Below are 25,218 nucleotides of genomic sequence, written 5' to 3'. Positions count from 1 at the left end.
AAAAAAAAAAAAAAAAAAAAAAAAAAAAAAAGTATTGTGTCTATATATACATGGTTCAAGTGTTCCACAAGAGAGCTCTGAGACAATTCATAGACTACTACCTGGAAAATTTACTACTACCTGGAAAATTCAGGATGTATTCTTACCCTGTGCAAATGTACACTAAGTACGAGTCAAAAGTCCTGACATGTGCAACATGTTAAAAACAAGTCAGGTCTTCCAGCAAGATCTGAAAAAATGACTGAAGAAGCCACCATAATATCTGGCCAGCTATGGGGAAATTTTCCCAGTCACTCTTTACACATGGGTCGTTTGAAGACAGTCTTCATGAGTTTGGGATGACAGTCTATTTCCTTCCTCTGGATCTCTAGTGACAATATAACTGAAATGTTCTGCAAGTAAACTCTTAAACTGAAATAGTAATATAAATAAATAGAACTAACAAATAACGATATAATTTTGAAAGGATTTCAGCCAATATACTATTTTTGTTATCAGTATGAGGTTTAGTTAAGAAATTTTAGCTTTCTCTTGTAAGCAATTACATGTTTTATCCAGCTGAGTTACAGAAGACAACTTTCATAAAGTCGCTCCCACAAATAAGTGTTTGAAAGATTGTATCATTCTGCCCAAGTGAAAACTATTAAAATAAAAATGAGAATTTTGTTGATGGTACTTACAATGTCATTCACTTTATCTCAGCAGCATTAATGTTGTGGTGCTCATTTTTTAGAGTCTAGAGCTGATCTTATTAAATATGATGTAGGATAAACTCAGAAACTAAGCTTCCATTATTGTCCATTACCGACAGATTACTAATGCTCAAAACCTATTGCTTTTATAGCATTCTTTTCTGTCCCCATTGCTTATTGTCTAGGAATGGAAATTTTTCTATTCAAATTCAAGGTCTGAGCACAAAGTTTAATTTAAGGAGATCCTTTTATTCTAAGAACATAGCACTTGTTGGGATTCCTTCAAGCCCTGTAGAAATTATATTTCTTCCTTTCTGTCTTGTGAGGCTATCTTGAAGTTCTTGATATCCTTATTTTTCAAAATAATGGTCAGTATGTGCTGAGAGAGAAAAAGAAGGAATCATTTTAGTATGTTTGGCCATCATTGATGGTGGAGGCTCAGCCATCCAACTTAATCTTCTTTACACTGAATTCCTTCACTGAGAATGAAAATAGTGAAAACAGATTCACTTCTATGAGGTATGTACAAGGCAAGATCAAAAAATAGTAAAGAACTCCAGTGCTTCCAGAACAAAACTGGGAATATCAATCTCTGAAATTTTGAAATACTTACTATAAAGATCACTTCTCTTTCATTCCTGTCTCTCAAGTGATATTCAGCAGTTGTTATTATCACCTCTGCAAAGCACAGTAGACCCTTTGTGGGATTTTTCCCCCCCCGCCCCAGCCTTTGCATAATCCATCATTCCTCTTGTATTTCAATATATTTTAGGATCCGATCAGGAATTTTATCATTATTAAGAGAATCCACTGCCATAGATTTTAAAATGTTGATTTCATAGATCTTACAGTTGAATATTAATTTCCTTTCTGAATTACTCTATAAAAAGACCTATATTTCTTTGTAACAATATTATCAAGTAAATTGTGAAGCATATATGACTTCTGATGGATTAGATCTCTTCTGGCATCCATTTTTCATCCTAAATCCATACCCAAAGAATAAAAATATTATTGATTTTAATTGAAAGCAACTGATATCCATATATTAATTTTCCTCTTTATTTTATAATTTATAAATCTTAGAGAATTCCTGTTATTAGATAGACATTTTTTTACTTCTAATCAGAAAGGTACAGAGGAGATATTTAATGTGCGAGTCTGAAAGAACTCAGAAACCTGAAGTTTTCAAAACCCGGAACTTCTTCCCAATCAAGAGTATAATAAAATAGTCGATACTTTTAGAAAATTAGACCTGTCCTCAAATTCCATTCTTCATCAGAACTGACCTTTTCATTCATCTAACAGAACTGATAGTGACGATCTTGTTTTACACTAAAATTACTCATTTTCATGAGAGTGACCCCACAACCTTATTTTCTGTGTTTTTTTCATTTTCTTTCTTTTGACCATTTTTTTACCTGTTCCTGTTTCTTAGGACTGTTATGTCAATATTTCCCAGGTACATTATCACAGTCACACATTACTGCTGCAAATGTTATCTTTTTTAGGAGGCACTTCTAAATATTTTGTTTACAGTAATTACAACAAGTAAATAAATGAAAGTGGTGAAAAAGACAAAAATCTTTTACAGATGTGTGTATGAATATATATTTTCACACACATAAACACTTACAAAAATAGAGAATTATCAAAATGTTCTCTAAGATGGAAATGTGTCCTCAGATAGGAAGATGATTTTTGCTTAATGCTGTTACATACAATACCAAAGAAAGAGAAAAAAAAGCCTTTTCTGATGAAAAACAAACGGATGAAGCAAGTATTCTTAGTGTTGTAAAGAGCATCAGGAATAAAATTAGGAAAACAAACTTTAAATACTGTCATAGTACCCAAAAGAAAGGCACCATTTGTGCTGATGAGCAGTAGCTACTGGGCAAAATCCACTTAGCCTTTTGTTATCATCGAACAACCATTTCTGAACAACAGAAATTAAAGAAAGTTCTTTTCTCAGCAACCTGCCAGAAATGAACTATTCTAGACAACAATAATTTTGTAAGTCCTGAGGATAAGACTGGTATGCCTTGCAATACTGACAGTTTTTGAAATCAGAAACAGTTCCAAAATGAAAAGCGTGGTTTTTATCTAGAAGTAAATATTTTATTTGTGCAATAAACACAGTAATTGTAATAGAAAATACAATAAAAATAAATTATGTCTTTTAAAATTAATTAATGAAAATGAATTGCATGATGATTTAATTGGTATGAATGCAAGGTCTCTAAACTAAAATAAATCAGTGTATGGATAGAAAGTGAGAGTAATTTTAACAAAGGAAATAAGGGTTACAGTGTTGTATGTTAAGTTCTTGGAAAATCCTTAGTTGAGGGAAAAGTACATTTATTTTTTTGTTGTGCTGGTGATGAAATCTCAGCGGACCAATTGAGCTATACAGCTAAGAAAACCGTTCTTAGGCCAATTTTCCTTTTTTCCTTTCCTTATTTGTTAATATCTCCTTCTCCAGAGCTACTGTGCATAGTTCATTTAATTAGAAAAAATGTTTTGTATATAACACACTTCTATTTTAGAACTTTGTTTAAATGGTAATACTTTCCTATGTTGCCAGATTAGACGTGTTTTATAGGATCAGGGTAAACCCTGATCCTCTAACAGACTGTTCTTGGGCAGTTAATGACATTTACTTTGACTCCCAGAAAACTTTTGTTCAGCTGATCTGAGCTAGGTCCTAGTTTGACTTTGTTGCATAAATTTTGAAAAAAATGGTCCCTAATGTATAGAATGTTGAGTGGCTTTAAACACAAATGTTAATCACTCAGGATAAAGTAGACAATGTTTTTTATTATCTTCTTGAATTAAGTTACAGAGGTTAAAAAACCTCTTTTGTACAATACTGCTGTTTGCTTCTTGTATAGATAATTTTTATTGTAGTTCATCTAATTCTCTTTTATGTGCTTTCTGTTTTGAGAACATAATTTTCCTTAAGTGTTTGATCTCAGATATCTCTTTAAAAATGTCTATTGATATCATGAGGGTAATCTGTGGGTGTAGGGCCAGAAACAAAAAGGAAAGAGGACATGTTTTTACATCATCATCATCATCATCATCATTATCATCTTCTATTCTGTTGATTTTTCTGATCTCAACAATAAATACAGATTTATCTTAATATATTATTTTTTTAAGTATGATGAAATTTATTCACATTTCTAGGACAATTTTTATTAAGCTTTTCTTTTTTTGTCTTTTTAACCAGTGGTTAGATATTTCCTCTTTTATAATGAATGCAGTTGCAGTAGTAAGAAATACATATGGCTTGTCTAAAGGAAGAAAATAACATACAGGAAGCCAGATTGTTAATTTCCTGCTTGTTGGCATCTCCACACTAGCATCTTGCTTGGCAATTCTTTGTGCATAGGAGATGCAAACTAACTTTCTCTGTCTCAAAGGTGGAAAAAAAATGATACAGTTTTGAAGATGCAGTGTCAGAAAATGCAGTGTCAGAAATCACATGACTTTGGAACTTTTTTAATATCTGGTCCATTATTAATTCATACTTGGATTAGAACTTCTCATCAAAATAATATTGCACCTTCACTAATTTTTATAGCTACAGATCTCAGTATTATTCCTCAGTCTGGATAACTACTGGAGATCCAATATTATTATGGGATGAACTGAAGGTTTTCAAATGCAGCAAATTAATATAAACTTTGTTCGTACAAAGCTGCCCTAAGTTCTGCCTTGAGTTTCAGTTCTTCTTCATGAGGTTTTTTTCTCTTGTGACTTTTGCTGTAGTATATTTTGTACAATAACCTCGTAGAATGTCACAGTATTATAAAGGCAATAAATAAAGGTAAGACGAGATGAGCCTAAGTGTGGTATAGTTAATTCAAGTAATAGTCACTCAGTAGGCTTGAATTCCTTCCCGGGTTACCCACGTGGGACCCATCCTCCTCTACAATGTGAAAAACTGTTACATAGGTGGTGTACCATTCCCTTGCACAGCTTTCATAGTTCCTGTCTGCACAAACAGAAAAAAAAATAAAATTAATCTTTTAAAAACAGATTTCCTAAACTTTTAAAATTGGTAGATATATCATGATTACTAGCCATGTTCCATTATGTTATATATATTTCTTGAAAAATATTTGTTAATACTGCAAATACAGTGTCTGAATAAGAGTCATGATGCGATTAAAAGTCATGAAGTGATTCCATCTTGATATTTTGCAGTACACTATGGTGTTAGTTCTAGCAGACTATGTCAAATACTTTAACAGTGACACGAAAATGTATTTCACTAAGATATAGTGATAAAACTATAAGATTTGCGTGCAATTCTTGGAGCTCTGAAAAACCCTAAGAAAATAAAATGAAAGGCAGATGTCGAACAACTTTTGTCTTTTCAGTGACTCTCTAGCCTTAACAAAATATTGAAGCTGATCGTTATAGTTGGAAAAATACACTTTTTGTGGACAGAAAAATTAATTTGTGGCTTTGTATTAAAGCTACCTTTCGGGAGCTGTGGAAACTGGCCACTGAGAATTCTGGGAGGGATATGCATTGTTCTTTTAGCTCTGTTTTGCATGGAGACTTATACAACACATGTCTCTATCAAGGCACTTGTAGCAGTGCTAGCTTCTCCTCTAAGCAGTCGTTTTAATTTCTGAACACAAAGGGCAGCTTTAATAGCCTCTACAGCTGTGTGATACCTGAGCTTATTACAATGGCCTGGAAAAACAGACAATCATATTTCAAGCATAATTGTAGCTCTTACTCATATACTGATACAGTGTAAATAATTTAAAACTCAATTTTCCAAATCTGTGCAATTTTTTAAAAGGCTGGTTTGGGGTATTATGTTTTCATTCTGAACCTCCATTCTGAACCACCATGAGTGTGAGGTTCGGATTGTAGGCACCTAGATTTAGGTGTGAAAATACAGTGTATCTGTGTGTGTAAGTTGGCTATTTTCTGCTATAGTTAATGGAGTTCTAGTCTATACAGATAGTGGAGTCTAGAAGGCAATTTTGCTCACCCTGTACAGGGCTCTGGCACTGGTCATCTTAATAAATTCCCTGGACCGTTGACTGTATGGACTAGACCTCTGTTGGCAAAAATATCAACCTAGGTGTTAACTCATGTGTAAACATGCATAGTTATGGACAGAAAAGTAGGTGTCTCCAGGAAAGGAATACTACCTGTAGAGAGTGATATTTGTAGTGAAGAGTGGTGTTGAGGCTGAACATTCATAATGGCAATTTTTCAACCTTCTTATTGACTGTGATTGTAGAGGAGGGAAGCAGCTGTGCTTTTTAGGACTGCAGAAATATGTTTTTTCTTATTTCTTTCAAAACAGTAAGGATGTAAATATAAACACTTATTCACTCTGGAAGAGACAGGGTTAAGCTTTATATTGTTTTTGTAATTTTTTATTTCCTGGTTCATATATCAATTTTTAATAAACTGATGAAAAGACCAGATTCTAAAAAATAAAGTACTTAAAATTACACTGGCAATTTTGGCAGTGTACTCAATTTGCATGTATGCTTAATCTAAAATATGCCTTTTTAATTTTATGATCTATTACTTGAAATCCTTATCAGAAAAGCACTCAAAATTCAGCTTTGTATGGCTTGAGATCTAGCACTGCTATTCTAAATGATATACGATACTGGAATATGAGCATTCAGCTGTCCAATTCATCAACTGTGTCATGAAAATGTTTATGTTTAATCCTAAAGGGAGGAAACATGCTTATCTCTTGAGAGGACAGGGAAAGGTCATCACTTTCAAGGATCTTACCATTTGACCTGGAAAAGCATCAGTGGGCTCCTCATAGGAAAATTTGGAAGATACATGATTGTGCAGAGAGGAACAAAGAAAACATTTGGAGCATTAGGACTGAAACCCATTATATGTGAGGCAAAAAAGGATTTTTATTCATCCACTCCTGGTATTAGAAGAAAAAACAGTCAAAGAAGGGATGCCCTAGTGCATGGATTTCTGCCTATATTTCAACTGAAGACTGGGATATTATACCTGCTATATATACACATACACATATATGCATATTTATGTTATGCCAACACATGCACTTTTTATATCAAGTAATACACACCCACGTTAAAATTCTGCAGACTGGAGTAAGTAAACTGCAGGTTTAGAGTCCTATTTCATGCAGTCTCAGCACTGAACTGGCATGGGTTTTTTACTCTCTTATCCCTCCCTCTGCCCTGTATAATTTAGATGACAGAAGGGTCTGAAGACAAAATTTTTAAATGATTAAGGACCTTTTGCTACATACCTATGCACAGTCATAAAAAAAGGTAATAAAATCCTTGTCAGATTTAATCAGCACTACATTAACTATGAAGCAACTCACAAGATGAGTGTTTGCCCTATGGCTGTATCAACTGCCTTCAGAGAAGGCTGGACAATATACAAACTCCTCCTGTAATGGCTATGTGTTTTGGTTTGAAAACAATGTCTACCCTTTTCCAGATATGGAAAGGGATAGTAGAAAGTGGCACTGATGAAGTTCAGGCAGTAATTACCAATCTTCTGGCATTGGGAATAAGTTTCTCATTAAGCCTTTCCTCAACACTGTAAAACAGGAAAAAATTTATTTAAGTACTACTGGGGTAAAGATGGGGATTTATGCTGGTAAGTGTAACATCTTATATCCAGGAAACCTTCCACAGAACTTTAGTGAGTCACTAAAGATTTATGTTAATGTTCTGGTTTTGAGGTTCATTATTCACTACTAATGCATAATACATTCTACCAATGATAATTCTATATTATATTTTGTAATTAATTTGTTGAAATCTAGCTTCTTGTTATGGAACAAACCTGCAGAAAACAAGAGCAGGATGCTGTACACGGTTTTAATTGTTTAATCACATTAAAACCTATTTGGCATAGCTAGAACAATGATGTAAGAGATACATAAGAACAGTGAAATATTTGAGAGGAAAAAGGAGTTCTTGTTCATTCCTCAGAAGCAACATATTCCCATTGTGCAACAGTCAAAGCTACTTAGGCTGAACAGATTTGATAAGGAACTTGACAGGAATTTTATATAAAACCAACATTACTTTTTCGAAAACATAATGAACTATTTTTTCTACAGTAACAGGTGGCTTGGATCTGGTTTGAAAGTAGCTCACCACCTTTAAAGCACAGTGATTGAATAAGTATTTTGGGCAGTGAAAGGGAGCTAATTATATAAATCTTGTTGTGGTAACATACACTGCACTTGCACATTTTTTCATAAATCGTATATGTGTGAGCATTTATATTAAAAGAAAATTTGGTTTTACCCTTTATACCTGTCATAAACAATGAAAAGGTGATGGAAATTGCATGAAAAATAATGTAAAAATTGGATGTGATAAGAGAGAGGAGTTAAGACTTGTAAAAACTGGTAATGTGGATGTATAACAATAATACCCAGTAAGATTTCCAAAATTAATACCTTTTAAAGTATGAGTTTAACATTCACACTTCATGGCATAAGATGGGCAAGTTCCTGTGATCATGTTATTCTAAACGCACTTGTTGAGAGTTTTCCTATACTCAGGCATTTGATGCTCTGATGAGAGAGTAGTTTTGGTAGAACATTAATCTGACTTGCTATATAGACTCCTTTGTCGGCTTGGCAATGAAAGTTTTCAGGTTAACAGTTCTGCGGTAGTTAGAGAAATAGGATAGTGGTAATTATGATAACTATTTGGGGAAAAAGAATGATACAATTCATGGGGTTACTTTTCACTGGTTTAGTGTTACATACAGGTTACAGGTCCATAAAATTATGACCCAAATCCCATATTTTAGATTTATAACATGTTGTTAACTTAGTCATTGTAATTTTACTCTTAAATATGTCAGTGGGGTTTTTTTTTTCATTAAAATTAGGAAAATAAGGCACTCATCCATATAAGCTGTATTTTTTTTTTTTTTTTTTTTTTTAAATGTATTTTCCAATTAACACTTCCTAGTATATTCTTCCTGTCTCTTTTAAGTTAGTTTGGACAAGTCTTTTTTATCCACCTCAGTTTCCCCTTGTGTGTGTACTGTGAAGCTCATTAACTTTTATGGAAAACTAATGACTCCCTGTGGTGGGTTGACCCCAGTTGACAGCTGAACCCCCACCTAGCAGGAGCAACAGCTACTTTGGAAAGAGTTTTATTATTGATCATGATGTTATATGACATGGAATATCCCTTTGGTCAGTTAGGGTCAGCTGTCCCAGCTATGTCACCTCCCAACTTCTTGCCCACCCCTTGCCTACTTGTGGGGAGAGCAAAGTGAGAAACAGAGAAGGCCTTGATGCTGTGCAAACACTCCCTAGCAATAACTAAAGCCTTGGTGGGTTATTAACACTTCTGTTTACAAATCTAAACCACAGCACCATACAGGCTGCTATGAAAAAAATTAACTCTATCCCAGACAAACCCAGTATGCTACAGAATCATACGGAAAGTGCTACAGAGTTGTTAAGTTTTATTATTCCTATTTCTTTTAACTATTTGTCACAATGTATGGTTGAAAATCTTGAAAATACAGGATTAAAATCTTTATTATTCATTCATATAGAGTGAGTGAAGAAAGAAATCATCTCAGATTTCATAGTTCTAGCATTTACTCCAGTTGTAGTGATATGCCCACAGGCTACAGATTCCCACTTGCATTAACTGTAAAATGAATTATTGGAAATGTGAAGATTTGCTCTCATGTCTTGCAGGCTTGAGTTGCACAGGATCCCAATATGCACTCTGACAAACGCCTTTATATGCTGTCTGATATTATGCAAGAATTCACTGCATAGAAGAGACATGAGGGTTGAGATTCTCATAAATATTAATCAGGGATTAATGAACAGTGCAAGGCTTCTGCATATCAATCTATGTGAAAGGAAACTTTGCATTAAATACACCACCATCTATCTATAAATCATTTGGGAAAAGTGAAGGTACTCTCAAGTATCACTTGTTGTTTTCCAATAGCCTAATCATAAAAACCAGGCTAACAGTGCATAGGTGACAGACACAATTTCATCGCATGATTATGAATGGCTCTATTTTTTAAATCCTTTTAGAAAACTAAGACATTTTGAAAAAGATATAAGATTGTAGTAGCTTTGGGGGTTGAGTTCATCTATCCATAGAACATAGAGTAGTGGTGAAGACTTTACTCAGATTTAATAGTTTTGCTTTATTTTGAATGGGGAAAAAAAAAAAATAGGAGAGTGAAAGATCAGCCTATGCACTTGCTGATTTGGTTTACTGAGACCTCCAACAAAACTCTCTTACTAATATAAATTTTTTGAAATATCCCTATTAAACTGGATCTATAGACACCACTGGAGGACAACATTTGTTGCAGCTCTGGTAAATCATGCTCTTTTATTACGTATGGCTTTTTTGGGTCCCCCAATCTACTAACCTGTGCAATCCAAAACTGCCTTTAACCTTAGTGACTTGCCATACTGTTTTCTGACAAATCTGGTAAGTACTACTTTTTTACAGATGCTCTTGCCTCCTTATTGGAAAGATGGCCAACCTGGCAATGAAATCAGAGTTAATAATCTGACAGTGGCAAGCTGGGAAGGTTCTTAATACTGGACAGAAGGGAAGTACAGACAGATTCACCTGGTGGTTAAAGGAAGAAATTAGTTTATTGGACAGTGGGCCAAAATTTATTTGCAACTGATCATTGCTTGTGCAAGCCAGTAACTGTTCTGAAGCAGGTGTTCATGATCTATCACTATTCCTCCAACCTATTCAACCATAAACTTCTGCATTTAGATCAATAAACCTCAAAGGAATGACCATCCCATCTTTAGTATGTCTTCCCAAGTGAAATTATAGCTGTTATAGTTGTATAGTTGTAACATTATATAAGCAATTCACAAAGTTACTACATTTGGAGACCTGTGTGTTGTCAAGGGAAACATTTATTTTGAAGATATATATGTGTGTATGAAAGATCAGTAATTGTAAAAGTTATTATTAACTCACATGTGAAATTCATAATTAAGACCAGAAACAGTGTAAAATTAATTTTTAAACCCCAGCTTTTTTTCTATACAGTGGATGTAAAAGTGGCATCTAAACCTCAGACCTGCAGAAAGACAGATTCCTCTGAATACTAATTTTTTTCTTGTGTGTGTGTATGAGCTAAGGTATTGTGTCAAATCACAATTAATTTAATGAGATTTGAAATACTTGGCTGATTGTTTAAATCTCTTCATCAAATGACTGAGTAGGATTAAAATCTACTGTACTTCTGGAATTTTGATTGTGTGGGTAAAGCCAAAAAATTGGTTTCATATAGTCACAGGCTAGAAGAGACCATGAGAACATATTTTCTGACTTTCTATAAGTAGTAGAGTATTTAAACATTTCAAGTAGTCATCCAGAAATTCAGATACTGAATATGATATTTCTAAATCTACATCTACTTGGGCTTGGACAAATCTTCCAAAAAAGAGCATACTCTTTTCCTGGAGATTCCCACCAAAGAAAATTCATCATCTCTGTGATAGTTTGTTGCAAGGGTTTATTGTCTGCATTATTAGAAGAAATTATCTATTTCTAATTTAAATTTGTCTGGTTTCAGTCTGCCATCAATATTATAATTTCTCCGTGAAATTAAATAAAAAATTACTAAACAGTATGTTCTCTCCACTCAGGTATATATATGTTGTAAATAACTCATGTCTCAATTATATTTTTCGTAAGCTAAATATATTGGACTCAAACTCTCACTTAAAATCATTGTCGTCATCTCTCAAGTAATTTCCAGATTTTTCCTTGCTCCTAATTTTTTAACATTCCTTTTTAGAAGGGCAGAAATGAAACAGCATAAAACATTCTTAATTTGGTCTCCCCAGTGTAGAATATAGATATGAAACTGTTGCATTATTCTTATTCACATCTCTCTATATTCCTTCAAGGACTGTACAAGGGCTTTTGTTTCTTTTTTTTTTTTTGACTCATGAGACTCAGATCTCATACTGACCTGCATGTCTTCTATGATCCTTAAGTCCCTTCATTGTCGCAACTTTTCAGGATATTCTATATGCATGTCCTGCATTCCTCATTCACATGTAAAGTTGCTTGTCTTTGCACTTGGCTAGTTTGAATACTTTTTCTTAAATAAGCATCTGACTAATGTAATGACTTTCCTGTCATTATTTACAACCTTGATGTCATAGACACATATTTACATTCAAATCACCCGTGAAAATGTTGTGAAGTATCAGAGCTGATACCAAGCAGAAGCAAAACTTCCCTGCAAAGTGATGATTTTGCATTGACAACTTTTTTTTTTTTTTTTTTTTTTTTTTTTTTTTTTTTTTTTTTTTTTTTTTTTTTTTTTTTTTATTGCAGAAAAATTATTTTTCCTTCAGTATCAGTTTTTATTCCAAGAAAGGTATACCCTCCTGGTATTCAGTTACCTTCAGCAAAGTTTTCTAATAAAAAAAATAAATTAGGTTTGTCTGACAAAGTTCTTTTTTTCCATAAAACCATGTTGACTGTATTATGTTCACGTTTTTCTATAGTTGGTTCTCATATAGTGTATTTTATTATTTCTCTGGGATATGCATCAAGCTATTCAGCTTAGCTGAGATACCTGACTTTATCTTATGAATATTTCAACAATCTTATTCTAGACTTTCCAAATTTTCCTGTTATTCTGAGATTTATTAAAATGTTAAGAGCTAGTCAACTCTTTTAAAATTATCAGGAACAAATTATCTAACCTGACAGATATATGTTCCTATAAAAGTCCTGTTTATCATCTTCCTTAGTTGCTAGTGGCTTGGAAAATACTTCCTCATCCTTAGGTAATGAAAGTATAATTTCTCACTCTGGTTATTTTTACTATAGCAGACGTGGAATCTTAGCTTTCTGTATCAGTTTTCTTCACTTCGCCTTTTTCCTTCTGTATCTTCTCTCCAGAACTTCCATTACGTTTTCCATCCCTATGCCTCTGCCTAGTAGTTCTCATAGACTAAAAATCAGTCACACAAAACTCGCAGCCACATGAACAGACCTCTCTCTTGAATTTGTTCGGCTTCTCAAAATCCCAGCCACACAACTTTCACTGAGAGAAGCAGACAAACAAATATATCCAACAGCTTGCCAAATCCTTTTGCAGCCAAGAAGGTTGGCAGCTCTGAAACAATTTTTTTCCCCACTTCTTTTTCATCTGTATTATTGGTCTGTTAGGGTATTTACATCTCTGTTCAGCTTTACTGAGTTTTAATTGGGCACTGAAAAGTTACAGGCAATATGACAGGCTGAGAAAGAATTGTTTAAACAATAGCATTGATAAAACCCTATTTAGTACTAATAAATTCCTTTTGGCAGCCATACTTCTCGTTCTGGGGAAGGGTAGGTCCTTCATGAAGGTTTACCAGTTTCCCACTTTGGATCTTCTCTCCCACCCAGATTCAGAGTTCTGTCTAATTTTAATATTCATAAATATTATTTGACAAAGTGATTTCCTATATTCTTACTCAAAATAAATTTTAGTTGTCTGTACTTGCTCCCATCTCTGTTTTTAGGACCTCAGTTGCAATGGTAGCCCATAGCATGATCAGTTAGAAACCACGCTGGGCCTTAGATAACTCAGACTTTGCCAACAGATCATTATATAGCCTTAGGCAAGTCATTCAGCTTCTTTCTTCACTTTCCATAATATTTATAAATTGCTTTGAAATCAGTAAGTAAAAACTGCTACCTAAATTCAGTGAGTTAATCTGTTCACATAGCTGACTTTTAGTGTACTCAGCTCCAAAAACATTACCTCTAGGCTAACTTTACATCTGTGTCCGAAGTAGTGGGTTTTTAAGGTTTGAACTAGTAAACATTATAAAGCAAAAAGTCTTTAGCACGTTAACTTTACAAGAAAGTGGAATTACATTTTTCCAGAGCTAGAGAAATTGCTACTTGAAGGAAGGAAGAGGGGACATATCTCATAAAGCTGTGATACAGAAATAAGCAGAACACAATGAATAGCATGGATAACTGTAAATAATTTTAAGTCTACAAAGTTGAGAAGATTTAAGAATGTGAAAATGAACAATCGCAGAAAAACATTTCTATTAAATTGCCCCTTGCACACTTTAAAAGTAAGATACATTGTGAATGGGTATTCAGGTACAGAAGATTAATAGAATATATATGATTAGCTGCTGCAGCAAGAGACTACAAAGTCAAGTATCTTAATATCTTCAGAGCAAGGGACAGTAGATCTCCTAAGTGCAACAAATACAGCATCAGGATAAGTTGGCTGCAGTCTTGAAGCCAGTTTCTTTAGTTTTCAAGTAAACTCAATTACCAAAGCTGAAGCTACAATTTAAATTGGAAGAACAATCTATCCAAGATACTTGTGCCTTTTGGACTGGGAACTAAATGTTACAAAGAGATTCATAAAGCTGCATAAGAAACTAGAATGCTTTGGTAAATTGTGGTTGGAATACTTGAGGCATGTCATCAGCTAGTTTATATTTTAAAATGTATTTGCTTAGTCACTCTAGAATAAGGATGTGATTAACCCTGAAGATTTGGAGTCCCTTGCTGTAGACAAACATCCTTTTTTTAAATCTGTGGGTGCTAGTGGGAAAGTTTATACTCACAATCTGCTCTGTCTCCTAAACTATTTCATTCATACCAAACAGATTAATCAACAGATACTATTTAACATTTAAATGATTCTGCAATAACTAAATTTATCCTAATGACATGCATTGAGGAATGCTTACACAGACCTGTTAGCTGGCAAAATTTAGGGGATTCATCTGGCAGAAGGTACCACCAGCTAATGAGTAGATGGAGGACAAACCAATGGCAGCATCCTCCTCAGCGGGGAAAGCTAGTTGTCAAGTGTGAGTCCACAGCTTCAACTGACCTAACACTTAGGGAAGGTATGTAAGACTTTAATTTAGAGATATGTTCACTCTTCTGGTAATCAAGGGTTTTATGCAACCAAAGTTAACATGTGCTGAGTGTACCTGTGGTTCAGAAACATATTATGCTGGGAATAATATTTAGGAAGCAAAGACTAATAACATATATATTTCTCTTGAAGTCAAATTACATTTGAATGCAAAAATATCACATAAATTGATCATTAACACTGCTTAATCAAGTACTCATAACTAAGGCAGATTTCTTTGAATCAAAGTGATTTAAATCCCTCATTTTAATCATGATTTAAATCAGCAAGTAAGAATTGCTGATTTAGATAATTGATGCTAATCTTGTTTTGCATTTTACTTCAGAAAGAAAAGGTCCCTTTCATCAGCTGGAATAATCTTTAAAATAAATAGATTTGCAAGCAGCACAAAGATTTCTTAATTTTGCTTGTCAGGTTGATATGTGATATATGAGAAAAAATGTTTAAGGGCTTGTCCAGTTTAAAATATATTTATTTAGATTCTTAATTTTGGTTTGTGGTAGAAAATGGTTAAAAATTCATTACTTTTTTAAATTACTTGTGTTTTCTCTCAGTTGGGATAGAAACTAGAGTGCAACTCAAAATATACAGCCAAATTTTAAGTCTTTCTGTAGTTAAATAAAGGTACCATGAAATGGTACAAATATGGACACACATATACAATAAAACATATAAAATGTGTTTGAATGTTAAATGACTATTACAGAAAAAAAAAAAAATTTAATACAGGCTAAACTTTCAAAAGTATTTATACATTTAATCATATAGATGGTGTCTGATGTGATTTTCAAAATCACATAATTGCTTTTGAGTATGTTTCTGTATATCTGAAAATGTCACTTGGAAATGAGTCTGTGTTTTAAGTACCTTCATAAGTTAAAAACAGCCTTTTCTTTCTCTTTTAAATAAGATTTCCTGTTTTTTCCCCCCATTACTTTGGTTTTGGGTTGACATAGCACTGAGGGATATGGTGTAGTTGGGAACTGTCAGTGTTAGGTTAATGGTTGGACGAGATGACCTTCAAGGTCTTTTCCAACCTTGGTGATTCTATGATTCTGTATTGGTTTACTGGAAGAGAAAAATAATGTTTTCAAAGCCCTTACCAAACTCCAACAAAAAAACTTTCTTAGTGTCCACTCTTGAAACTGAGATCAAAAGTTATTAAAGCAACAAATGTCTGTACTGTGTACTTACATTAAAATAGATTGAATAATACTATAATAGCTGAAAATAAAATATTTAATCTATTCAGTACCTGCCATCACATTAACCTAAAATGAGGTATTTCCCTTGTCTTCATATACCTTTATCTCATTAACATTATGAAAATTTAAAAGGGTTCATGAGCATCACATTAATTTCTTAATTTATGAAAATGACATCATTAATTGATAGTAACTTTATCTTTTAATACAGATATTCAATGTCATTTAAGTACATTCCTTCTAAGAACATAATTTTTAAAAATCATATTGAATAGGAGCAGACCTAAGTGAAAAATCCATTTTTGTTTGATAATAATAATGTTTACCTATTTACCTGAAAAATGAAATAATTTTAGTATATTCCTGTTATTCACTAATTTGTTTTACTGAATTAATCTTCCAAGAACTGTATGGGTTAGCTCACCTTTAAACAAATTTCTCCATTCTTAGATTAACTAGTGTAATTTTTGTCCCCCATGTTACACTATTCCACAATAATCATAATGTTATAATGTTATTTTAATAATAATAATGTTTTTTTTTTCATGTGTCCAGTTTCTCCTTCTAAAAGTACCCTAATGTCTCTTGCATGTACCAACCATTTTATTGCACAGCAGTATGCCCACTTTTCTCCACGTTCCTTCTCTATGTTTTCTAACCTGCTACCTGTACAGGCTAAATCTAAGCCATAAAATGAATTCCTGCTGAGTTCACCCCATGCTTCGCTCTGCAGGAGTGTGGTTATCCTCCACTCAGGCACCAATCTACATCACATGAAACCCACCCCCACCCCCCCATTACAACCTCTGCTCCTCAGACGTGGCCAACGGATTCCAAAGCAGTAACACTGGAGTAGATCAGGGATGAAGAGAGAGCAGCCTGCATGCAATTACATGAACCTAATTGTATTAGAAATAGGCCTGAAGGTTGACTATACACAATAAACTTGAAAGGTCAACAAGTTTGGCTGCATTACATTAACTCATACCTTTCTGTTTGTATTTTGTTTGTTTGTTTGTTTGTTTTTACATTTTCTAATTTTTTAGTGCTTGATTTAGCAATCTAGGTGTTTCAGTTTTGTTTTGCATTTGAAATTAATGAAACCAACAGTGATGACAATGTCCAGCACTTAGTCAGTTCTCATCCAGAAAAGTCCTTTTAAGGTGCACTGGGTGTTTTGGTTATTGTTTTGCAGAAGTAAAGATTAAGTAGCAGATGTGTCATAAGTCATTGTCCAGAAAGCCGTGAACACTCCTGGACAGTTCATTGATTATTGCTTTACATTGAAGGCTGTTATGTAAAAGACAATCAATAAGCTAATTCTGTTGTCCTTTTTTAACCACTGCTAATGTGTGTAATGTTGGTTATTTAGCACTGAGGCATACTATAAACACTTGAAACGTCAGAATGTTGCTTGCTATTTAACCTCTTCCATTATAGGATGATTCTTAATAAAGTACAACTTTGTTTCTCATGAGCAAAAACTACTTACTACCTAATAACAGAATCAGGAATCAATTACTTTGCCAAAAAAGATTAAGAGAAGGTTAATATTAGATGATAAAACCAACTAAAATTCAAATTCTGCCTCATGATCCTAGTCTTCCTCTAGGACAGAACAGACCTTGTGAATAGAAAAGTAGCAGTAATCATCAAGTTTTCTTGCCATAATTTTCGTGAAGTCTCTCTCACCCTTTTTCTAACCAAGACAATTTAATTCAGATCACATCTATTTATTATTGGATGAATAATCAAAGGGAAAAAATGATCTCATAATCATCAGAAATTGTAATTGTGACCAGTCTGATTCACACTGGCCCTTCTTTGGGTGGGAGGTGGATCAAATGAAATCCAGAGATCCCTTCCAGTGAAAATCATTCTGTGATCCTATGATACTGAAACAGTATGCAAGGATTTTAGAAGGTGAGGCTAAAATTAAAAATGTTCTTGTATCAGTTTAGTAGGAAGTGCAAATATAATTCACCCTGTCTTATGTCAGAGCAACTGACTGAATAATGTCCTGAAACCTTTTTGCCTGTTACTTTGGTGGTCCACTGATTAGTAAATATATCAGGATTGCAAAGTATAGTGTGAACATTTTGTGCTATTGTCAACTCAGTTGTTGGAATATTCTGTCTTCCATAGTGCTTTAAATCAACAGGAAGTGAACGGTATTTTTAGATTATGTATCAGCATGCAGCTTCATTCTTATGATCAAAGATTCAGAGGAAAATGTTATAAGAAATGTGCCAAAGGAAAACAGCTGTTTGGGAAAAGTGCTGTGAAAGCTACTTAGATTATAAGCAAAACTACCACACTTTCACATGACTCCATAATACTTAGAGTGGTGGGTTTTGCATATATACAGTCAAATGCTAGTGTAGTCAGAACTTGTATGTTAACATTAGAGAATAGTCATATAGTTTATATTTAAAATGTTATAAACATTCAGCTCTAGGAATTTAAAGTTTAAGCATATTATTCGTGTTCAGTGAAAATTCCTTGCTGTATGGAAAAGCAAAAAGGGTCATTTAAATTGTAAGAAATATGGGGCTTAGATAGTCAGGAGGCATATACCTAAATCCTTTTATGATATTCATTTCTACTGAATTAAAATGAGAAAGATTCAGATAATTATCTGAATAACAATGAGTGCTGGGTTAAGTTGATGTTCCCAAGAAAGTCGAAGAACTATATGAAGTGAATTAAAATATGTGGGATGTACTATCTATTGATATTTAATCTTTTTCTCCTTCCTGGCTTTTGTAAAAGTTATAACTGAATAGATATGCTCAGAGTAATGTTTACCTTTTCCCCTATGTCAGTAGGAAAAAAATATTTTTCCTGTTAATCAGATAAATGGTTTTTAGACATTTTATGTGATGCATTCTAAATTACAAGAACACTAAAACCTAAATATTATATACTGCTTAATATCTGAAACATCTGAAGCTGAGATATATAGCAGTACACTGCTGCACAAATTAACTGCTTGACATTGCTTATAATGGCTTTCCCCATTTCTAGAGAATGCACACAGTAGCTCTGACTTTCTTTGATTTTGTGCTTTTCCTTCCAGGTTTGGATTTATTCTTCATAAGGATGAGCCTGTGCTCCAGAAAATTGATCTAGAAACTATGTCGTACATCAAGACAATTAGTTTGAAGGATTATAATTGCGTTCCTCAGTCACTGGCTTATACGCATCTTGGAGGATATTTTTTTATCTGCTGTAAGCCTGATACCACTGGGGCTGTCCTACCACAGCTTATAGTCGATAGTGTTACTGATTCTGTGATTGGATACAATAGTGACGTAACAGGCACACCACATATCTCTCCAGATGGACACTACCTTGTCAGCATTGATGATGCAAAAGGTCTCATGAGGATCCAGTCTATAACAACGAGAGGAGAAATACAGAATGCATTTGACATTCACACTAATTTGCACATATCTGATGTAGCTTTTCAGCCATCATTCACTGAAGCTCATCAATACAACGTCTACTGTAGCTCCAGCACACAAACTGATGTTCTTTTCATGGAGCTCTCCTCTGGCAAGGTTAAGATGGTGAAGAGTCTGAAGGAGCCTGTCAAGGCAGGTGAATGGCCTTGGAACAGTAAGAACCGTCTTATAAAAGACAGTGGCCTTTTTGGTCAGTATCTCATGACCCCTTCCAAGGAATCTCTGTTTATCCTGGACGGACGTCTCAATAAGTTGAATTGTGAAATCACTGAAGTTGAGAGAGGCAACACAGTAATTTGGGTTGGAGAAGCATAAGGATCTGTGTTAGATATTTACTGAATTAGTAGTTTTACAGTACATTGCACTTAAATTACACCATTCCTCAGATTTACACAATTTTAATTTTAAATTGTTAGACCCTTCTATACCTGTTATTTCTTTGACTTGAACACAATTTGAATCAGCTGCCACACAAAAGTTACTAAAACAATGGCTATTTACTAATGGTACTCATTAATTATCAGATGATATTATATTTGACTGAAATGACTAAATATTGAAATTGACGATAAATATCATACATTAATTTAAAGGAATTAGGGGAAAAAACAAAAACAAACAAACAAACAAACAAAAAAACCCCAAAACAAAACACAAAAAGCTTCAGGGAATTTAATATGATACTTTTCATTTGTAAATGGAAGACCTAAATAGGATTCAAATTTTGGTTTGATTTGCTTCAGACACAAAATAAGAGCTATTGTACAACCTTTGACTAAAACTGAAATGTTATGTCCTGTTCTGTCCAGTCCACTGTTTAATCTTTTTGTGCCTTGAAGCGAAAGTCTCACATGAAAGATAAAGCATAGAAATTGTATAATTCATTCCCACTGTGGCTACAGGATTGCTTGTCATTGGAAAGAAACTTTTGGTATCAAATTTCTAGTCTCAAATTGTGGAATATACATGGAGAGAAAAAAAAATGAGAAATTATATTTGCAGTGTTTTCTGATCACTGCGATTTGAGGATTTTATTTTTATTGCAAGTCTTAGTTGAGAAAGTTGCTTGCAGAAGCTTAACCTTTTTTTTAGAAAGAAATAGATATTAGGTTTTTCACCTATCACAGGGTTTCATCAGCAAGGTGTTTCAGTTGTACTAAAGAGAAATATTGCATTTATCCTTTCAGAGTAAACCACATTCTAAAAAACTGGCATTACAAAGCTTCACTTATATCGTTGAGGAAACTGGTATTTAAAACAAATAAAATGCATTTTAAGACACTGAAAATGCAAAGAACTGAAGTCTACAACCAGTAGATAACATTTTTGCTTATGCATTGTACCATTAATCCATATTTGTTAAATCATTTGGTTAGTTCAATAGATTTTCTATTCCATGCATCCAATTGGATTAGTGCAAAAAAACAAACAAGAAAACTTTGTATTTTTTATAGTTTGTTTACTTAGAATTCTAATATTAACACTGGTTAAACATGTAAATGGGAAAAATAAGATTCCTGAAAGTAGAATAACAAGTCAGTAGGATCAGAAAGCCAGCAGTAAACAACTATCCAGACTTAGAGCAATGACTTAAAAGTTTGGGAGTATTTTTATTTTTATTATGGTTTTGCTAAAGAATGCTTATAAACTCTTGAACTGACCTCCATTTAATGAAGGCAATCAGAAAAAAAATCCTTTTTTAAACAAAATTTTATTGCAATTTAGATTGTGTAAAATTGCTTAGAATCTGGATTTTTCTAGCATTGTAATCTTGTGTGCATTTAGCATCCTGCCCTGTGTGGTACAGTAGATCTCTCTTTAGCTTGAGCAAACCTCCTGGTAGGTAGATTTAACTAAGATAAGACTCTCCTTACATTTCTAGCTACTGAATCTGTTTTTCTTTTTAACAACTTTTCTCCATTGTGAACAAACAAGAATCATGTAAACTGTCTGTTACTTATTTGCAGTAGTCTGTCTCATGCATTTTTCTTCTGTAACTTACACCACGTGAATGTTCTGTATGTAGAAAATGCTTGACAAAAGGAGAATAAACCCCATAAATTTTAAACAATCCTGACTGGTGAATGCTCCAATGTAGCCACACTGAAGTGGCATCAAACACAGACTTCATTTAAAAGCAGGGTAAGAGGAAGCTTTTCTGCTTATTATTTTTATATATATTGTTATTGTATTATTATGCTTATTATTTTATATATAGTATATATTTTTATATTTTTCTAGAAATAAAAATATATATTTTTATATATATTTATATACAGTATGTAAAGAAAACTTTTTAGAAGAGCTTAACTAACTGGAAAAGTTTCCTTTGGCTGATACAAATTAAAGCTCATCTCTTCACTGACTAGACACAGAGTAATTAGACAATAGACAGATGTCCATTCTCATGCCTAGCCTCTGGAGCCAAAAACCTCTAGTCTGGAAGCTGTACAAACATATAAACCCGAACTGAGAAGCATGCACACCAGTAGCACAGCTAAACAATTCCCTGTCCAGTCTGCTCAGTGTAGGTGGATTGTACACTCACTTTGCCCTCTCCCTGCCTAACCATTAACATTAAAGACAAGAATTTAATCCCATGACAATAGATACCCTTGACCGCAGAAGTTCTCCTGTGTTGTGCTTGATCTCTTAAAATCTCTTTCAAAGTCCAAGTCAGTTGTGAGTTTTGGCAGCATCTTATTCTTTTGTATTAGCAACATCTGTCAATTGGAGAAGCTTTAAAACTTGAATAAACTATGTTGCTCATTATATGAAACAGGAAACCAAAATCTCTACTAATAAATTTAATGGATTTGACTGCCAATAATATCACAGTAATTTGTATAGTGTTGAAACTATCCCAACCAGTTTAGAAATCTTGTTTTAAACCAGTTTCACTATTCCCACCCTAAGAATATCTCTAGCTAAAGCAGTTTGGTGAAGGACTATTGCCAATTCCCTGTATTGTGTTTAGCTAGTCCAGTGTAATAGCTCTAAGACCATGATTTGTTTCTTTTCCCTTGTTAAGGAAGTGAAACAGGTTTCTGGTGTCCAGTTGTTTGATTCCATTGAATAAATAAAAAATAAAACACTGTATTCAGTGCTTCAAATTTCCCTTAATACAAACCCAGATGTAGCAACAGTTGATTCTGAATCCTGTTGGAAGCAGTGGCGATGAATGTCTTCTCTTAATTTGTGGTAAACGATTTTATTTCACAAGCTGCTACAAACTTTCAAGATTTAGGATTTTCATATGAAAATACCTTAGAAAAGTAATGGAAGATAATGGAAATGTAATGGAAGAAGCCAAATGTACATGACCAAATTCTGTTACAGCTGAAAGTTTCCATCATGTTCCTCTACACTAACAGATTTGAGAAGCATGTGTGAGGACAAGGCAAAGTGGTCTTCATCAGGGATTGTGATGATAGAGTTGCCTTTGCTAAGGTGTTGAAAAAATATATTATATATGAGACACGGAGAATAGTCTCTGTAAGTCTTATTTTAAGTCATCAAAGAAAAGAAAAAATGATGCCAAAGTTAAAAAAGTAAAAAGTTACTTTTCCTTTCAATTTGGCAGTAGACATTTTTAATAGTCTGTTCCTGAAGGTATCTTTTAAACTACTATTCCATACGGATAAACAGCTAGTTATTTGTTGCACTACTGTATGTACATCAAACAATACTTAGGAGGAATTAAAACCAGGGTGGTTTTTTTTAAAAAAAAAGTTTATCTTTTATAAACTGTCAGGTATTTTTATTTTAAATATGATCTTGTATTTTTTCCCTTTTTGCACGGGGTCCGAGTATCATCATCTGTCTTAATTTATATTCTTTCTGACTTCTTGGTTTATATCAAATTGTGAGACACTGCTAGTTAAGCAGCTGCATAAATAGGTAAACTGAACTCAGAACAAACCATTAAGTACATTTAATTATATTTCCCATAAATTATTTCAAACATCTAGACATATGGTGCTAAAAAGTACATAAATCCAAAAATGTCTTTGCAAATGCATAAGAAATACATCTTGTATAAGGACGTCTTTAAAAGTTTCAATGGAGAAAAATGATGAAACAGGTTTCAAGGAACTCTACATATTTTTGTAAGTTATATCAAAGAGGTAAAGAACTTTTATTGAGCCTTCTGCTCACACCATATCATTATGTAAAGCTGTCTGTTAAATACTGGTTAAAGGGCATATGAACATTTAAGACTATTATAGCATTATTTAGATTTTAAGTAGTGACACTTCATTAGCAGTTTCAACTTCTTTCAATTAATAGAATCTTCTGAGCTTGAATATGGTATTTCTTTGTGTTACTGAACAGCTGTTTTGTTACATGGAGGTAGTGTCTGCATTTCAGTTAGGAATGAAATATTTCCAAATGCAGATTACAAAAACAGCAGACTTGCAAATTATAAATGTTGTATTAATAAACGATAGTTATTACATCATTTTGCCTACTTTCCACAAGATACTCAGTTTGATTTCAACAGAAAGATCATCAGCTTAATTGGGACACTTGTTTTTACCTAGCAAAAGACCAGTAACAAGATACTTTGCAGGATATTTTGTAAATAAATTGATAGGTCTCAATTGTAAAAAAAAAAAAAATAAATAATTAAATTACCTGTCATCTGTACACATTTTTTCCCCCCTTTTCAAGGTATTTTGAAGTGAACACCTGTAATACATTTTAGGAGCTTCTGGAAAAAATGAGTCAATTAGTTGTTACAGGAACATGCCTAGTGAATATTATAAAAATTCAAAACTGCATTAACTAACATTTTCACTTATTATCCTTATTCTGCCAATCATTCTCTCACACAACCTTAGGGAAAACCAGTACAGATGGATAAGCTTTGTAAAATGTTTTATAGGTCAACAGATTCCGATTTTGTCTGATTTGACTTTATTGTGTAAACGTGTGGATTTGAACCAGGCTATTGTGTATCCTGGACAAGAGCTCTCACCACTGGATAGAGTACAAAAAAGGAGGAAGCCTTCGCTCACTCTTCCTGCATCTACATTTTAAAAGAAAAGAAAGGTCATATCTTCAAAGGTTAGATGTCTGTTTTCAGCTTTTTGAACTCAGATCCAAAACATCCAGCAGTTCTCAGTAACAAACTGAAGTCATAGAGGTGTCCTATACCAGTGTTAGTTCTATTAGCTACCTCTAGACCATCTTTTTCATCCTCTGCCTTTCCAAGCTCTAATTTGGAGGTACCCAACATTTTTCATTGACATAGAGGACTCTTAAAATAAGCTCAAGAAAGCCACTCAGCAGCAATACCTAATCCTAAAGTACTTCTGACTCCAAATTAGCTCTAAATAGTCAAGCAGCATGTATCAACCAGCAGCAATGTAACCCGACAGTACCTTGTTTCTGCCCATTTCAGAGCTTCGCTGAAGGAAATAAGCTCAGGATAAAGATTATTATGGATGAAAAGAACATTTTTTAAAAGCCAACATCAAAACCTTCCTTACTTGCACAAGTAACCAGAAAAATGCTCAAAACCGGGATCGATATGCAAATAAGTTTGTTTCCTTTAAAACATCTTTGCAAAATATTAGACTTATAGGACTGTTATCACAAACTTATTTTCCACATTTTTTATAAAATCCTCAGAAACTTCACTAAGTTCTGTGTTAAAAGAGTGAAGGTTGCTAGCATAAATTTATTAACAACTATGCTATTTGTTGTGATATAATTCTTGCATTCAGTAATTCTACTGCTTCTTTGATAATATTTTTCAGTCTATGTGTGAACAATTGTCACAACTCATCACCATTTTTTTGGTGAAGATACACAAATACTTGATCTCCTTGATTGTTTTTGTAGCAGTTACACTTGAAGTCCAGCTTTCTTGAATACAGATGGCCTAACTAAAAG

The 25,218-nt window shown here is 33.5% G+C and overlaps 1 protein-coding gene across 2 annotated transcripts in view; it reads left to right on the top strand.

Moving 5' to 3' along the window:
* FSTL5 (follistatin like 5) overlaps positions 1-19,917 on the top strand; it is a 300,031-nt gene extending 280,114 nt beyond the window's left edge. For both annotated transcript variants that reach the window (XM_026847761.1, XM_026847760.1), the window contains one exon: positions 18,930-19,917. In XM_026847761.1, the coding sequence (XP_026703562.1) occupies positions 18,930-19,632 (703 nt within the window). In that variant the 3' untranslated portion in view covers positions 19,633-19,917. The remainder of the gene's footprint in view (positions 1-18,929) is intronic.
* The last annotated feature ends 5,301 nt before the right edge of the window (positions 19,918-25,218 follow it).

This window comes from Athene cunicularia (genome assembly GCF_003259725.1).
Source record: "Athene cunicularia isolate RWA chromosome 4 unlocalized genomic scaffold, athCun1 chr4_part2, whole genome shotgun sequence".
Taxonomy (NCBI): Eukaryota; Metazoa; Chordata; class Aves; order Strigiformes; family Strigidae; genus Athene; species Athene cunicularia.
Note: the sequence above shows the minus strand (reverse complement) of the source record. Positions and strands in the feature narration are given on the sequence as shown.